Source organism: Stigmatopora argus, chromosome 22, assembly GCF_051989625.1.
Source record: "Stigmatopora argus isolate UIUO_Sarg chromosome 22, RoL_Sarg_1.0, whole genome shotgun sequence".
In the NCBI taxonomy this organism is placed as follows: Eukaryota; Metazoa; Chordata; class Actinopteri; order Syngnathiformes; family Syngnathidae; genus Stigmatopora; species Stigmatopora argus.
The window spans coordinates 4,842,537-4,860,353 of NC_135408.1; the positions used below are offsets into that span (position 1 = coordinate 4,842,537).

At 41.4% G+C, this 17,817-nt stretch overlaps 3 protein-coding genes across 7 annotated transcripts; 2 read left to right on the top strand and 1 right to left on the bottom strand.

Annotated features, from left to right (window-relative positions):
- Positions 1-516: 516 nt before the first annotated feature.
- gpr119 (G protein-coupled receptor 119) lies at positions 517-1,806 on the top strand. Its single transcript, XM_077591903.1, has 2 exons — positions 517-1,075; positions 1,203-1,806. The coding sequence occupies exons 1-2, from the start codon at positions 589-591 to the stop codon at positions 1,775-1,777; spliced, it is 1,062 nt and encodes a 353-aa protein (XP_077448029.1). The 5' UTR covers positions 517-588; the 3' UTR covers positions 1,778-1,806.
- A 411-nt stretch (positions 1,807-2,217) lies between these two features.
- On the bottom strand, positions 2,218-17,118 carry LOC144067861 (dual specificity protein kinase CLK2-like). 5 transcript variants are annotated; one of them, XM_077591899.1, is made up of 17 exons: positions 16,421-17,118; positions 14,755-14,989; positions 13,934-13,989; positions 11,704-11,846; positions 8,661-8,811; positions 5,603-5,706; positions 5,436-5,527; positions 5,215-5,332; positions 5,083-5,149; positions 4,895-5,008; positions 4,475-4,641; positions 4,107-4,201; positions 3,902-4,031; positions 3,710-3,792; positions 3,401-3,480; positions 3,124-3,214; positions 2,218-3,037 (listed from the first exon to the last, which is right to left on the bottom strand). In XM_077591899.1, exons 6-17 carry the CDS (start codon positions 5,637-5,639, stop codon positions 2,885-2,887), a joined length of 1,227 nt encoding a protein of 408 aa, XP_077448025.1. In that variant the 5' UTR covers positions 5,640-5,706; positions 8,661-8,811; positions 11,704-11,846; positions 13,934-13,989; positions 14,755-14,989; positions 16,421-17,118; the 3' UTR covers positions 2,218-2,884. The 5 variants fall into 5 exon arrangements, with proteins under 5 accessions (XP_077448025.1, XP_077448023.1, XP_077448024.1 ...); XM_077591897.1 differs by having other exon boundaries at positions 14,755-16,296; XM_077591898.1 differs by lacking the exon at positions 13,934-13,989 and adding an exon at positions 12,728-12,756 and having other exon boundaries at positions 14,755-17,118.
- On the top strand, positions 12,607-17,644 carry LOC144067860 (rho GTPase-activating protein 22). The gene is made up of 10 exons (XM_077591895.1): positions 12,607-14,018; positions 14,478-14,591; positions 14,768-14,975; positions 15,066-15,198; positions 15,266-15,339; positions 15,421-15,542; positions 15,611-15,827; positions 16,060-16,322; positions 16,436-17,042; positions 17,152-17,644. The coding sequence occupies exons 1-10, from the start codon at positions 13,967-13,969 to the stop codon at positions 17,414-17,416; spliced, it is 2,055 nt and encodes a 684-aa protein (XP_077448021.1). The 5' UTR covers positions 12,607-13,966; the 3' UTR covers positions 17,417-17,644.
- The last annotated feature ends 173 nt before the right edge of the window (positions 17,645-17,817 follow it).

Here is a 17,817-nt window from a genome sequence, read left to right on the forward strand (position 1 = left end):
CAGTTTATTGAGAAGGAAAAGCAAATAATAATTATTAGAGTCAGTTTGAAAAGAAAAATATGTCATTCCCTTGACAGCGTTGTAGTTTTGGGCAACAAAATCATTTTACACAGAGTAAATATAGTAGTAATGAAGTAAAAATGCCCCAAATAAAAGGTTTCAATTCAATTTCAAGGGTTTTATCTGTATTGTTCCCAACTATAAAAGTGACTTCAAATACTATACTCTTGAGGACAAATCAGATGAGCAGGTATAGCAAAAAAAACACTAGAAAATTGCGTTAAAATGTATTTCTTTTTGTAAATTCTGACTTACCATCTAACCTTTGAATGTTGATCCCTTTTATGCGAGGATGTGCAAAAGCCTCATTAGCCATATCTGTTTGTGTGTGTAGCCGAGTGGAAAATGTCTGTCCAGCGGGCGGGTGAGAGTTAAGTAGTGCTGGCGGATTGGACTTTAACTGGAACAACTATTTTCGGAAGAAAAAAAAAGACTCAGTCCTAGGGATGTCGGAAAGTAGAGTCCATTTTATCAAGTGGCCGGATGGCAGAAGGCTGCAGGTAGAATCCAGATCGCATAGGCGCCAGTATGACGGCGTTTGAGGTGAGGCCGCGGTTGACGGCTTGGATCCTGAGCGTGGCCTCCTGCTTGATTGTGGGCACCAATGTCCTGGTGGCCACCGCGGTTCTGCGGCTCCTGGTCAGGAGACGCAGCCAGAGCTGGTGTTTTGTCCTCAACCTGGCCTTGGCCGACAGCCTGGTGGGTTTAGCAATCACGGGCCTGGCCACCGAGGACTTCGGGACCAACGTCACCTCCATGGACCTCGATCAACACCCGCGTCAAAGTAGCGAAAACTCCACGTCTGCCGCGCTGGGAAAGAGCCGTTGTTTGATGCGGATGGCCTGCGTAATGTCGCCGTGCACGGCCTCCATATTGTCCATGTTTCTGATCTCACTGGACCGCTACGCTGCCATCAAGGTGCCCCTGAGGTATTACCGATTCTCTGGGAAGGGGACGGCGACCGGGTCTCTTCTGGTTCTTTGGGCTTGTGCGTTCACCATAGGATTTTTACCAGGTAAATCCCTCACTTTCTTTGGTTCCTGAGTTGAGTGATCTATCGCCATATCGTAGCACTCATTGCGTTTGATACAGCTAATCAGCATAACTGGTGAGTGGGATGTATATTTCCAACATGTCCACAGTGATGGTCCGACAGCTGCAGGCAGATGGCTATGGCGGCCTGTGTGCCTTCTTCGCCGTAATCTACCCAACTGGCATCATCGTCCTCTTCAGCATCTGCTTCTTCCCCGTCCTCTCTGCGTTCGTTTACATCTACATGGACATCTTGAAGATCGCTTGCGGCCACCAACGGCAGATTTTCCAGATCAGACAGGCAGGCTCTCGGACCACCGCCGAGCCTGCACCCCCCATGCAACATTCCCAGTGGCCCCAGACAAGACACCGGTACTGGAGTCACGTCAAGGCTTTGAGGACTGTGGCTTTACTGGTGGGCTGTTTCCTGACCCTTTGGTGCCCCTTCTTTGTGGTTAGCATCGTGCATCTGCTGTGTAAAAACTGCCATCTTATCACAGTGTTGGAGAACCACCTGTGGCTGTTGGGGATGTCTAACTCGCTCATCAATCCATTGGTGTATGCCTTTTGGCAGAGAGAGGTGAGGACGCAGATTGCCAACATGTTTGCGTGCATGGCAGGAAGAGTTTTAGCTCCCGGTCCGGTTTTGGAGGGCGGCGATCTTCAGTCACATGCGCAGACTTGAATTGCTGACTAAAATCTGGCAGCACGAATTAAAATCTCTAGAGCTAGGATACTTTAAAAAGGCTACATCCAGGAACTGTCCCCATCCACCATGATGTCACTTTGCTTTTAACCATCTGTTTCAGTCCAATTTATACATTGACAGTAATTCTAAACGATTTACTGTAGGGCTCATGTGGATGAGAAAAAACAAATCCAAGGACTCTGTTTTATCGAAAGGTTTTCATGTGTAGTTAATTATTCAGTCATGGAAACATCCTGGTTTGCTCCACTGCCAATAAATCTGCCAGTGTGGCCACATGGATGTTGCTCAGCTTGGATACATATTGACTTAAGTGTGACCGCAGGCTGTCGTGTCTGTGTAATCTAATCAGGTATGGCAGGTTGTAAGACCTAATTCGGTCCTATATTCCATATCAGAGGGCTCCTGTAACACTATCAAACATTTCAAATTTTTATATTTTGATAAAGTTGAACCGGCACATATTTATTCACAAAGAATCAACAGAAAAGGAAGCTAATTTGATACAGCAAAAGGAATGCTCTCCATGATGACAAAATTCAGTTAAAAAAACAAAACAATGACAAATCTTTAACTCGTTGCTTGCCATTTACTGCAAAAGATGTCTAATTCATTTAAACTGTGAGGATTGGCAGCGAATGCTCACGTTTCAGTGCCATTGACAGCGAGAGACCTCCGATCCGAACATTTGTTTATTCCTCACCTCCCAGGCAAAATTAAGTGGACGCCTAGCACCCTCACAGGCAACTAATGAGTTAAGCAGTATCTTGAGGTACAACGTAATTCTATATACAGTATACGCTTGATGATATGTACATCTATCTATACATTTGCAAGGTGTCCTGAACATGTAAACACCCTTTAGGAGGTGATAACTAAATTCTCTGTTTTTTTCTTCTCCAGATTTAAGACGTTTAAATCAATGTTAATCCACATTAATTGAGGAAGAAAGGAAATTAATTCTAAAATGCTACTCAAACTATGAAAATATGGTTGAAGTGGAAACATTTCACAACATTACATGTTATTGGCTGACAAAGGGTGTAAAAAAAATTGGGGACAGGGGAGGGGTACGCAGTATGTGTCTTAGCTTTGTTTGTGTCTGGCTGTTCTGGCGGGTTGGAAAAATGGGTGCCACAGGGCCTCCTCCACGGTGATCCGTCGATCCACGTCGTAATCCAGCATGCAAAGCAGAAGATCCAACAACTGCCGCTCATCCTCGGTGCGCCTCGGCAAACTCTGTCATAGCAGACCAGACTCAGTCAACTTCATGTTTTGCGTCCAGATTTAACTTTCACTCCCATAGACTGGTGTTTGTAGCATACCTTGAGAGACTTGCAGTGTTTTTGAATGAATTTTCCTGAGGAGCTGTGCTCATCCCAGTCCAGTCGCCCATTGAGAACGTATTGTTGCTTTCTGTACAGTAGAGAATGAAGGGTTAACTCATTGATATTGATTGTGCTTGTTCAATCTCTGCCAATCCCCCAGTCAAATTGGATTGGACATCTATCACTGTCAGTGTTAGTGGTGCTTGATCATGCAATCCCAGCCAGCCCAAACCCAAAAAAGTGTACATGGAATAGATATTTGCATCCGTGGTACCTTGTTTTTTTAAGCAATTTTGGTGGGATGGGTCCCAGGACTTTCTCCATCATGGCCAAATGTTCCTTACTGTCATGGGTCTGAAACAATAAATAGCAATATGGCGACCAGCTTTTGGTGGACAAAAAAGAAAGACTTCCATTGGGATTTTTCACAAATGGTGAGGTATAAGAAGAGCCTCTTCTGCAACATGAATATAATCTTACACCATATCAAACAAACCATTTGAGCAGACACCACTCTGAACCTCTAAATCAGGAATGTCGGAAGGGTCGTTAAGTTAAGATCAGCTCTCGCTCGTGTACATACCGGGAATAGTGTCTGTCCAAGGTAGTACTCCATGAGAACACAGGCCAAACTCCACACATCACACGACTGGTTCCAGCCCAGATCTGAGCAGACATGTTCAAAATAAGGAAGCATAAAGCCACAGAAGAGCAAAAAGATGATTTGAAAATGAGTATTTTGTGTAATAAACTGGAATGAAAAGTGTATTAATACCGAGTATGATTTCTGGAGCTCGATAGTGCCGTGTCGAGACCACGGATTCATGGTGTTCGTGGTCGAAAACGGCAGTACCAAAGTCCACCACCTTTACATCCAGACTCCTCATCTTCATCTCGTCTTTTTTCTGAAGTAAACAATTGTTTTCTCTTCAGTTTTTTTAGGAGTGGCAGATCGAGGGCAGCTGTGGGGAGTCCTTTACCGTATCCTTGTTGAACTCCATGTCGTAGTCAGAGCAAACAAATAGGATGTTTTCTGGTTTTAGATCGGTGTGAGTCAGCTTATTGCGATGAAGGACTGAAAAAGAAAAAAACATATTTGAAAGGTTGAACACCTTTGGAATTTTAGAAACAATCTCAACACATTGACTGTTTAACTGCCATTGTTTGTGATAGACCTCCAATCATGTGGCTACTTCCATTCATCTAATATGAGTAGAAATGTGTTTATCACCAAGAGATGTCCAACCATTAGAAGCGATTGAACGAATATTCGAAATCTGTCCCCGTCAATGCCAGCCAATGGTTTTGAACTTTGGGAGCACAATTTTATTCATTACTCTTAACTCACAGCTGACAGCTCTGAAGATTTGGTAGGCCATGTGTCGGATCTGCTCCACGCTGAACGGCTGGAAATGGTTTTGCCAGAGGATCTCGTAGGTACTGAGACCCAGCAGCTCCAAGACCAAGCACACGTGACCTTGGTGCTCAAACCAATCCAACATCCTCACACATGCACTGGGGAAAAATGTAAATCAAGTCAAAAGTTGTCAGTAGGAGTGATTTTAAGCAAAATGTATTGACACTTTGTCCCTAGGATTCAATGAGTAGCATTTTGCTTTCTTTCTGATGTTATGGTGTTCCGCACAGCACCTTTGTAGAGACACAATTTTTCTGTTGCTTTATTAACAGATTTGGCTGTTTAGCAACTATGTAGTACTTTGGAGTTACTATTTCAGATAACAAGTCTTTGGACCACGAATCAACTCACAATTTGTTGTCATCATCCAAGGAGTTGATCTCCTCCAAAACGGCAATCTCACACTTGGCTGCCTGCCAGAAGCATTTGATGTTCCGAGCAATCTTCACTGCCACATGTGTACCTCTGAAAAATGAGGAAAAGCAGTTCTGATAAAGCTTGAAACTCATTTCCTGAAAAAATATCAAAATATAGCTTACTTGACTCGGTCAATACACTCAACCACCTTTCCGAAGGTTCCCTCTCCAAGCGTTGACACCACCTCATCTGGAAAGCACATTCAATTACGACCGCCTGATTCCCAAAGATCGAAAGAACCAAAAGCCACTTACAGCGTTGCTTAATCACCAGCCCGACGTGGTAGAGCATGTGGCCCGTCTCTTCGCCGATGTCTTGGCTCCTACCGGCTTGACTACTCGTAATGTCATCGCTGAGGTGAGTGGACTCGAGCTAAAGTGTAAAAAATATTGAAGAGTGGTAGCACATGTAGTGTTTCTCATTTAAAGATCTGTGACAGTGAGTATCTGCAAAAGAAGTTGGGGAACGTGCATACCGAATTGCAAAACCTTGCTGAGCTGTGTAGGTCATCACTTGTACTGTTCTTTGTCTCAACATGGACTGAGTCACTTTTGCCCTTGTTGCTGTCTACCAAAGACAAAGTGGATCACTTAAAAGCAGTCCAGGGTCACAACTTGAAAAAGATTCATGCAGATGAAATACCTAACCAAGAACCAATGTCCTGGTCTTTCCTGCCCATGGTACTGGTGTTCCTGAACCGCCTAGCCTTGCTTCACCTTCTCTGATCAAGAAACGAGAGTGGACACCTGGTTTGAATAAAAAGACAAGTGTCTTAAAATAGTCAAAAGATGGCGTAATGACAAACATGACTACTATTCTATAACGTTTTGCGGTCGAGTTCAGTTAAGACGGCTGCCTCATTTTATTTGCAGTTAAATACCTTAAGATTGTTTTGAACAGTCATTAAACACAGGAGGAAAAAAATCTGCTTTGTTTCCTGTTTCTTTTCCTTTTGTAGGTCATTGTTTTTGGCTTGCGATTTGAAAGATCTTGTCTCAGAGTGAATTGGTTTCTACTTGTGACCTCTTAACCCAAATTTCTTACAGTAAAAGAGGATTTCAAATGGGGCACAAAGATGATGGATGTTTACAGCTTGTAACACACGCCGTGAATTCGCCCAGAATTCCGAGCTCGACGTTTCCTCAGCTTCATGACATACTGATTCCATCGTGTCTGTTTTCAAAGCTATACTTAGTGAATGAGACATTTCGGCTTCCCGCAGAGGAGATATGATAATGTGAAACTGCAATGATCCCTTTGGGGAAATTAGGTTATTGGAGAAGCTGCGGGACATAGCGGGAAAAACACTCAAGTACAAAATATGGCCTTTAATATCAGTTTTCTTTTTCATCAAATGTGAATGCATGCTTTGCCAGCCCGGTGGAGTTCGTTCCTGATTTTAATAGGCCACCATTTGACTTGTGTACTTTTCCTGAATTTCTAGATGAACTTAGGATGCGTTGATTGCCATTCTCATAACAATTCAAGAGCAAGTGTGTGATGTTGTGCACGTAGGCCAAGGTCTCGCACCCCTCCTCCAACACCCCATAAGCCCCTTTCTACAAATAGGAAACATGCCTTTGGCTGCTTGAAGGGTCGGTTGGGGGGCAACCACACTCTATCTTGCATACTCACCTTTTCGTCACCTCATCCTCACTTCGAGGACAAATTTGGACCGGAATAAAATGAGATTGGCAATGCTTTCTAGCAAAATATTCTGTTTTTTTTAACAATAAAAGCAGGTGAAGTTTAGGGAGCAAGGCCCTCTTTGTTAAGTTCTTGTTAAATGTTGTAAAAATGTTTATTTTTTATTTTTTTATAAACTTTGCTGAATTCACTTATTAATGCGTCAGGTCCTTGTTAGGGTCATGGGGTGCTGGAGCCAAATCCAGCAGACTTTGGGCAAAAGGCAAAGTATACACCCTAAACTAGGGATGTCCCTATACTGACTTTGGGACTTCCGACTCCATCCGATTGTTTTCAAGATATGTTTTTCCAATACCGATTCTGTGCCGAACTGATGCTCATATTTTTAAAACAGTAAAAATAATGCAAAATACGTGAGCAGTAAAGTATAAATCCTATTTTTTTTGTATTCAAGTCAAGAAATGCTCTATATTACATTATGCTTACTTACGATTATTAATTTCTAAAGAATATTAGACAAAGACAGATATATTTGCCTATTGGTTTCAATTACAACAGCCAAAAGGCAATGATGGTACTAAAACACGTGACTACTGGATCAGATTCTATCTTCTGACTAAATCCAATACTACAAAAATAGTCATTTAGGGCGCCGATACTGAGCATCGGTTCAGGACATCACTACCCTAGACTGGTCGCCAGTCAGTCGTAGGGCACACATTTTTTGATTTTCATTCTACGTAGTATTTAAAAAATGCAGATATAGTAGAAGTTATTAATATTTAAACAATACACCTACAAAAGTCATTTTCTCTTGGTTTATTATAGTCACCAGCAAATTATAGGGCCACAGGCTTTATGCGTTTGATGTGATTTAAAAAAATCATATGGTGTCAGCGGCTGAGGCGCTAGACTGTAAATCAATGGTGGTGAGGAAGACTCTTAGCGCTTGTCAACGCGAAGGGTTGTTGTCACTCACTTTAGACCCTGAAAGTCTCAAAGCTGCTGCCAGGGGTGTCAAATGGAGTGGACATCATGTCAGCCAAGCTTCAGCGTATTTAGGATATCGCTAGCCACTATTTTCATTTGGGGGGATGATACATTTCAGTTAGGCTGGTATGGCCAAAACCTCTATTTTTTTGTTTTTTTTGTCATTTTTATGTTCTGCTAGGCCAAGGCAACAAATCTATTTTTTTTCAAGCATTTTTTTAAATGTAGATGATTCCGAAAAGAACTTGAGTATTTTGATGTTGTTGGAAATCTACAAAGCAATTATTGAATAGATTGTTCCATTAGAAAGAGTTTTTTTTGGTGAAGTTATGACTTAACATTTTGGTGCCAGCACCAAATAATGAAGAGAAAAATATGTTTTGCACCGTATTTATGTTACTTTCGTTCAACATTTACAAGTTACTACTACTGAAATTTAATGTCTATAAATGTCAATGCCTAATTATATATTTTTTTAAATATAAAAAAGAAAATAGAAATCTCTCCTATCAAAATAAAATGGAAAATAGAATCAAACTTCAATTTTGTTTCTTACAATTTGAGTAAATTTAAGCCAAAATCGTCTTGCTCTTTCTAAAAATTTGGAGATTTTAAAATAATTTAATTGACTAAATGAATGACATATTACAATGAGTGGAATTGCCGAACTTGCAATGAATAAAAATATTTATTGTGAATGTGTTAGTTGTACATATATTTAAAAAATATTGAATTTTAAAGTTTCATAATGATGATTATAATTACTGACAATTCCAAAAAGCTTTGCTACACAAAGATTCATTAAAAAAAAATCAAACAGATAATGGACGCTGTGTCTAGTTTGCATTTATATTTAAAAATTATAATATACTTCCAGACAGTGGACTATGGATTAATTGCATAGAAATAGAAAGGCACACATTTTACCTAATCAAACCAAATATTATGTTATTTAATTTCCATTGTTGTTTTGGGACATTTATCACAGATCATTTTTGGCAAGTTAATATAAATCGAAATAGAAAGTTAGTCTTATTCAACTCTGAGAATTGTTTGAATTTACCTTAATCCACTGAACGCAGAATGACTTCAGTTGTGTGCTCTCTTAGCTCGATTCTCTGGGTTCTCCTGCTACCTTGTCTGCCTCCAGTTATCTTACTGCTCCACTTTTTCTCCTCCACAAGGTGGAACGTGAGTGCCGGATGCCGCGTGGCCTGCCAAAAAAGGGGTTACGGATTTGGCGTGACCAGTGCAATAAAACACGATGTCCTTCGAAAAAGCAAGACGTCGAACATTCCCTCGAAACCCCGCAACGGTGGTAAAAGTCACAGCCAGACGCAGTGAAATGAGAGACGGGGAGTAAGGTGGGCAAAGGGGAGGAAACACCGCTGTCCCACTCCCAGATGACGACCCGGCACGGGCTCCTTTTTCAAAAAAGAAAACACGGCCGTTCTAATTTTACTAGGAGATAATGGTTTTGTAATGTAAGGGTACACGCATATGTACAAATTTTATGAGGCGTGAGGTCTTGGTTCTTCGCCTAGAATGTCAAAATGCGTCACACGTTTAATAACAAGCATTCAAAATGAATGAAACTGAACGTGAACTCTGACACTGCAACTGATTTTCTATTTTGAATGATTTTAGGTTCTTTATGAGAAAATTTTATCTATAAGGAAAGATGAAATAGACTCATGGTGTTCCTCAGGGCTCTTGTCGAAAGCCTCTCTTATTTTGACGGTTTACTAGATATCAACTATATGGAGGTGGCATCAAAACAAAAATCTTAGCAATGTTCCTGTTCCTTAATTGACATGGTAAGTCAACACCTATCTTTAGCGTCAAGTGGCAAAAGAGCAAGGCAACAGCGCCTGATGTAAAAAGTCAAACTAAAATTAACAAGACAACACGATTGGCTACACACACCCAAGCCAGACAGCAGAACAAGTTAACAACAGCTGCCTCACGTTCTTGTGGTGACCCACCGGTCGTGGGAGGGGTTATTTGGTATGGAAATTACACTGATTACATAATATGCTGTGGGGGCAACATGACACATCAAATTTCGCCTTAATAGCATCTATCCAAATCATATAAAAGGTTAATTTAAGCTGTCATAAATGGATGGATAAAATGTGGAATTTGGTAACACAGATTTTGATTTGATAACTAGGATTTACTTCTTGAAAAAGTATATATTTATTAGTGTTGTAACAGGTGGGGATTCTAACACCTAGCTGTGTGGTATCGATCAGTACCAATACTGTAACCATGCCATGTTTTATGAAAATTATTAAATGTTTCATGTTGACTCACTTGACTGTAAAGTAATTGGAGTCATTCATTCGCTGCCACCCTCCTGCTTCATATGGATTGGACAGCTATTAGTAATAAATTAATTAATCGGAAGGTGCATCTTGGCCAAAGGAAGACCATATTTTATTTTTTGACGTCCAAATCCATTTGAAGGTGGGAGGGTTGCCAGGGAATGAGTGAATATTGGAAAATTACATATTGCACAGTATTGGCACGTTATTTTTTAGTACTCCCTGATATAATTTTAGTGCATTATTGGTACTGTTACTGTTTCAATATTAGTGCAATACTGTTTAGTATTCATAAAGTGTAGATTAGTTAGGAATTATTATATCACAACAGTACCTATAGATAGAATATACATTTTGCTAACTACCATATCAATTGTCTTGTGATACAGCCATACATTTGAAAATGCATTTCACAATATTATGGCGAAAATATCAGTAGAATTCCAATATTTTGATATACGTTGATTTCATACTTGCCCAATATCAATAAAGACTGCATACCATGAAACAATGTTTTTGTCAATAATATTATATCACGATAGTTTTTTGTCCATCTAATTTCCTTTGCAAACGGAATTAATAATGGGAATATGTATACTGTAGTTTAAATTTGTTAAACAGTTCATTTCCAAGCAGATATACAACATACATTTTAAAAACACTACAATGCTAAAAATCGAGAAAAACTTTAAAAACACTACAATGCTAAAAATAGAGAAATACTTTAAAAACACTATAATGCTAAAATAGAGTAAAACTAGCAAATTTTGGCCCTTGAATTGAAGTACTAAAAGAAACAATTTATTTGTATATTTACTGGAGCATGATTTATGAATTCAATTAGTGAGAGGAGGCACTTCAACATTTAATTCACTGAAAAGCTTGTTACTTAGACACATGCAGAGTTATGTTGTTTTCATGGCAGTTCCCAGTGCAGCGTGTATTGAAGGACAGCTGTTAAAGCTCTAGGGCTGAATTAGAAGAGACAATTGATCAGGTAGATGTATGACCGGTCGTTAATATATATCACTTCCACCATTTGACCTTCCATCTTCTTAGACTTGGAAATAAACCTTGTGGGATTCCTCAGGGCTCCTACCTAAAGCCCTTGTTCTCCTGTACTTTGTGATGATAATCTTTGTATTGATAAAAATAATTCCCAGTTTACCATAAAATTTAAGTTTTGACCTAGTAGTTTAATTGCAAGAAACAGTCTTCATATTTTTTACTGAGGTACCCAGTGGTTAGTTAGTGCTTACACTGTTTTGCTCCAAGATCTATTTTTCAAGGAGCCAACTTCCTGCGATCTACATTTTTCTTAAAGGCTACTGACAAAGCTCAGCTGTTATGTATGTAGATATACTAAAGAAACAAATGCGTCAAAATGACCTATTCTGTCTACATTTTATAAAAAAAATATTGAGGATTCTTGCTCGGCACAGAGCTGAGATGGTTCACTTCCATTACCATGAAATGGAACTGTATTGAAGCACGTTTGAAGTGTCCAATTCAATCTACCACTTAACGAGAAGCTGTCACAGCTCGTTTATGTTGGACGAGGCTTTCGCCTGCAATTTGATAGAGAGCCTGATGATCGTTAAGAGATATGCATGTTCCAAAAATAATTTTAAATAAAATCAAAAGCATTTCAAGTCCTGCAATGTGAATATTAATCCAGGCACATTGTGAAGTGGTCGTACAAATGAAACATTGTTTGGGCCCAAATCCAAAACAACGGAGTGGATGAAATCTTAGTGTCATGTGAGCTACAAATAGTACCTTGATGATTGACAGGTAGATTGTCATAGACGTGTTGAGGACCACTGATACACAGCATATCTGCAATTGACTGGTGAACATAACCAGACTGTACCCCATTTCTCTTCCCTAAGGTCAGCAGAGAAAGTCACCAGTTCACCCACCTAAAGAAAACAGATGGATAAAAGGGTCAGTGGTGGCAGGCTTTCCAATACGTAGATCCGAAATAGGTCTCTAGGGAATTGCTATTGGCTTTCCAATTATCCAAGTGAAAGTAGCCACACGTTTTTGAATTAATTTCATGAACTTAAATCATTTCTAAATTATTTCCAATACGGCACAAAGAAAAAAAGGAAATCAAGTTGACAGAGTGGCTTTTTCCAGTGTGTTCAAATGTTGTCAGAGAAAACCAGTCTGTCTTCCTTTAATGTAAATCATGGAGACTGTGCGTGAGCGTGTCTTGCAGTAGGCCATATCTCAGCAACAGATTTAGAGGCAGATCATCTCTATCTCTCTTCGTCTTTCGCGCTCTCTCTCTCTCTCTTTCTTTCTGCTGTGATTACTGGGGTAAAAGAGGTCTGCGTCGCAGAGAACCAATTTTCCTAATGCACTAGCACACATATACAGCACCACCGTTATTGATGATGTAAATGGGGAGGAGGGGGGACCCGAGGCCACACGTAGTGCTGGGAAATGGGAGAGAGAGAACGAGGGAGGGAGAAGGAACATAGGGAAAGGACAAGCTGGACAAAAAGAGGGACAAGCCGGGCGAAGAAGAAAGAAAAGAACGGGGGACGGGATGGAAGCGAGCAAAGAGGACATCAAGATGTTCTAGGATCAGACAGGACGTCCACTTAAAGGGAGTGTGAAAAGAGGGCTCCTTTAGATTTGGATTTTTATGAGGGTTCACCAGGAAAAATGGGACACAACTTCCAAGACTGATGGAATAATACTGCTTTTGTGATATCCGACAGCCAGAAAAAAATGGACTTACAGAGTAAGTCCAGAGCAGTCCAAAGGGGGTTTTGTCTGCCGTGGGACTTACCCTTTAACTGGAGGAGTCAAAGGCTGAAGCTTTCAGAGGGAGAAATAAGCACATTTGTATGAAGACACTTGTTATAGGAGGATGCAAGAGATGGATGATGTCTGTTTTCTTTAAAAGGTTCAGTTGTTAAGCAGGATACGGACAAGAAGAGAACAGTTGCTTTGTGAGGCCCACCAAGAGAAAGACTAGGATTATCTCCAAGATAAAAGAAAACAGTTTTAGTCACTGTTTTAGGTTCTGGAACTACTATGGAAATGCCATCTTATCCTGCCTGGCCTCAAGCTTTTTATGCTCTATTATAACCCTGATGTATTCTCCAATTGAATATCTATAAATACCAGTTACCAGCTCCAGTCCCTGAGATCTCAATTCTGAAGGTTTGACCTCTTCCTTGGACATCATGAGTTTCCCTCCTTTCCATACTTTCACAGATTTGTTTTAGAGGATCTTATGAATCAAATACTGGTCATTAGGAATCCTAACCCTGAAATACTTTGGGCAAAACTCTCTTTTTGAAGATATAGCACTACTACACACATTTGTATAGTAATGCTTGAACAACTGGGAAACCAGGTTTCAATATGAAGAATTTCCAAAAGGCACCAAGACTTGAGGTTAAGAGTCATCCAGAGTGTGTTTTTCCTTCCTAGGCCTGTTTTGTAGAAGCTTACAACCCTTTAGTGTCTGCATGACATATTCTGTTCATCTGCTGCCCAGATGATACCCTGGACTGACGACCAATCAATCAACTTTAAGGACATATCGAATGAATATCAATGCAACTCCCGGTGATGAATATATTCCAGGACCATCCATCTTTCCCTTTAATTTGCTCAAAAGCAAGGCAGGAGTTCATCCTACTTACGGACCACACTCCAAAGAGATGTCCTGCCAGACATTGTAATTGCTTCAACATCATCCCAAGAAGTCAGCAACGTGAACTTTCCTGTAGCGCCTAATTTTTCAGGGTCATGGTAAAGACTGGAGTGTAGACTGTTTGTTTTAGAAAAGTGAGGAAAATGAACAGTTACATAATCTCTAGAATCCCTTGACCAAAGATCTTTTAGATGGAGACAAAAAGAGCTAAAAATTCAATGATTGATGAAACAAAACAGCCCAAATTGACTCACTTTGTACCAGCCTTATTTAAAAATAATTTTAAAAAACAGTTCAAGTTGCACGAGAGCGTTTAACAATCATCGTTACCTAGACAATCTGCGAGCGACAGAGTTCTGCAGCATGGGACTCAGCTGCTTCAAGTCCTGGAAACATGACAGAGCAGGCCTCAAAGGTGACATACACACAAACAACATATTAATCCCATTAGATCATATGTGTGTCCTTTAGGTCAAATGCTTACTAAGGGGTTTTGACGTTCTTCAAATTTGACTTTGAAGAGGAGACACAGTGAAGCATAATGGAAGCCGAAAGTCTTGACTAGCATGTGTCTTAAATTGAAAAATATAAGGTACAAAATAATAATAATGTCCATTTACTACTGCAAATCTAGAAATAATGTCTTGACAATAATTGAGATGTTTAGAGCCTGACCTCCTGTGATCTTATCTCCAATTAACATAGTCATTTCCTCTTTAGTTCAATAAATAGTTTCTGCTCCGCCACCGAACCTGGCTTAACCAAAGGGATAAAAAAATGACCACACGGCAGTATGACTGACTAAATAGTTTTGATAGGACTTGGTTTTCTATCACTCGAAACATAAAAAGCATTTTTGGGTTGGTTGTTGCAGGGAACAGAGACGTTTTGGCCAGCCCAGGCTCATACTTCTTCCTGTCCAACAGCGCTGGCCAGGGGGATGAGTGGCTGAAAAGCCTCAACAAGGGAGTCTGGATCCCCTTCACAGGTACACCCAATGGGTCTTTTCATCCTCAAATTTGTACTGAATGTACTTTGCACCAGATGAAGTAACCATCTTTGGCGTAAACATGGGTCAAGCCAATTCTACCACAGCTCGGCAAAACTTTAACTACCACAGGTTAAAATGACTGCATCTCCACATATCCTACCTTTACTGCTTAGGCGTCTTTGGTCAGCGTCTGGAAGAGACGGTATTGTACGAGCGTCGTTACGGCATACGCTCGGTCCCTCTGGTGGTGGAGCAGTGCGTGGCCTTCATTCGTGAGCGGGGTCTCCAGGAGGTGGACTTGTTTCGACAACCGGGACGATCAAGCTTGGTGAAAGAGTTGCAGGAAGCCTTCGACGCTGGGGAGAGGCCCTCCTTCGACAGGTGGGGACTTTATGCTTTTAACGTAAAAAGAAAAAACTGATGTTATCCAAGACTCATGGCAATTTCTAGATAAGTTTTCTGTGTTTGCAGCAACACAGATGTCCACACAGTGGCATCACTGTTGAAGCTCTACTTGCGACAGCTGCCAGAGCCTTTGGTTCCGTTCAGCCATCACAAAGACTTCTTACTCAGTGGTCAAAAGCTTTTAAGTGACCGCATGCAGGTGCTGCGGTACTCCGTAGAAAATTTAATTGTTGATGAAAAGGAAAACATTGTCTGTGCCTTTACAGGGATTGGATGAATTGAGGAACCTTCTCCAGGAGCTACCAGTGGCCAATTTTAACCTTCTCAAGTTTATATGCCAGTAAAACCAGTCATAAATACTCAATACTCGTGTCTGGCTGCTCTTACTACCACAAATAATCTTTGCTTTGCTTGTGTACAGTTTTCTCAATGAGGTCCAAAGTCACTCAAAGGGGAACAAGATGAGCTGCCATAACTTGGCCATGGTCTTTGGACCAAACATTCTCCGGGCCAAAGCAGAAGACCAACAAAACATCATGGGGGGTAAACGCTAACTCACAGAGTTCAGGTGGTCCGGTTTTAATGTCAAAGACTGACAGTTTTTGTTGCAGGTGCAGGACTGGTCCAAGCCCTGATGTTGGAACTGATCAAGGAACACCTATCCCTGTTCGCCAGAGTCTCAATACCGGTTCCTGCGAATACCGCCACAGGGTTAAACTTGTCGCCTGCTGCTCTCAGACGACCTCATTTTCACCAATCCTTCTGCTCTCGCCAGATGTCCCTGCCACTTATTGCGCCTCGAGGCCAAGAGCCGGGACAGAGTACAAGGTATGTTTGTGATTTTTAAACGAGTTCCATGCCGCCGACTCTCAAAGCTAAACTCTAAGTAAATCCAAAGGTTGCCAATACTACTCACTCTCTATAGAGGTGAAAAACTTGAGAAATACAAAACGCTACATTTATTGAAACCAATGGACAAAATGTCTGTAGTAAGTCACCAATACAAAGCGTTTGGGGAATTAATGAAATAATTACATATCTTATTCCTATCTTCCTGCAGCTCTGTTTCTCCAGCGGCATCCACCTCTGGCCACAAGAGACTCCTGGGCCATCGCTACACATCATCGCACCCAGAAAACTGCTTCTTACCTTTACCTCCCTCAATTCAGAACCTTCAGAACCACTACGATGGGAAATCCAGAGAGCAATGCCAGGACCTGACCAGTTGTGGATCGCCTCCTGCAGATGTCCACAGATCTAAGGAGCCTAAATGTGAGCTCATGAGCTGGATGGAAGTCTGGACCAGTGGACCAATCGACACAGGTGGCAAAATTACTCAGTCTGTTCTTAGTCGATAGTTTTGTAAAAGCTATACTGCGGAAAAAGATGAAATATGGATATTTGAAAACAAGTATGGTTACCTTTTTGCTCCCAAGCACTGGCAAGATCGCCTTTGTGGAATGTTGGTGCCACCCAAATCGCGGCGGCACAAGACGGCCATCCCCAAGAAGCCAGTGAGGGCAGCAGTGAGGCACAGGAAGACAGCACCCCATCCGATTATGACAACCTGAACAGTGTGCATTCCAGTCAGACGATAGAGGATGTCAAGAGTGAACATTTACACTCCAAAGCGGAACAAGACTCTGGTGAAGAATCTGAAGCTTGGCAGACTGTCAATGACTCGTCATCATGGTCCTCCTGCGAGGTCCTACCGCTGCTCAATAGTGGGAGCTGTGGGGGTCAGGTCAGTCTTGACGAGATGCCAAAAACATCCCCTGCAAGTCAAGCTGCAGAAGATGACCAACACCTTGAAGGCGATGCAGGAATTGACCCTAACGGAGGACGCCATTTGAACACCCCAACATCTGGCTCAATCCTCAGCCCTCTTAGCACAGGGAGCTCTGATGTGTTCCTCCCTTCTGGTCCTCCAGAGATTTCAGCATCCGAGCCTGAGTCACAGCCGGATGATGCGCAGTTGCTCCTGGCCGAGCTTCGTCAGCAGATGACCCAGCAGAGGACTGAGTACCAAGCCAGGATCCAAAGGTACAGTGATACACATCTTTGGCTTCTATTCTGGATAGTTTTTTTTACTGGATTCTAACCAGCAGAACCAGGCAATATTCACCAGAACCTTTTGTCTCTTTCGCCACAGTCTGGTGCGCTGCAACGACGCCCTGGAGCGGCAGGTGGCAGCACTTCGTGACCGTTTGGAGCAGCAGAGGCGCAGCCAGAGCGCAGCTGAGGTCAGGATCCGAGAGGTGGAGCAGGCCAGGGCTGCCGCGGACTTCCGCAACTCCACAATGCAGGTGGACATGGAGCTGTTTTTCCAGACATACAGAAAGATCCAAACGCAGGAATGGAAGGACGATAATGATGATACAGGAAGAAAAAGGCAACGCACCTTAAAGAGCCTATAAGAATGGAGCAAAGGATGAAATTTTAGTCTGTTAAACAAAAGGAGCTTTTATACACAGAAGAGGTCTGCGTTCACCTGCATGGTTAAAATTTTAATATAAAGGACCGAATACAAACATTTGCCCATGTGTGCTTTTTTCTTTTTATAATTACAGTATTGACATGGCAACCTAGAATTTGTCAAAGCACCAACATACACCCAACAATTTGATAAGTAGATGTACCAACAGCTAAAGGACGACAGTAAAAGTGAACTGAAAATTTGATTTACGGTAATAAAGAACATTAAAAAATGCTTTGAGACACCAAGTGCTCTTCCTTTAAGATAACTGTCTAAATACAGAATTCTTACAGTAAATATAGTTTGTTTCATGAATGGACCAAATACCAAATGACCACTTTA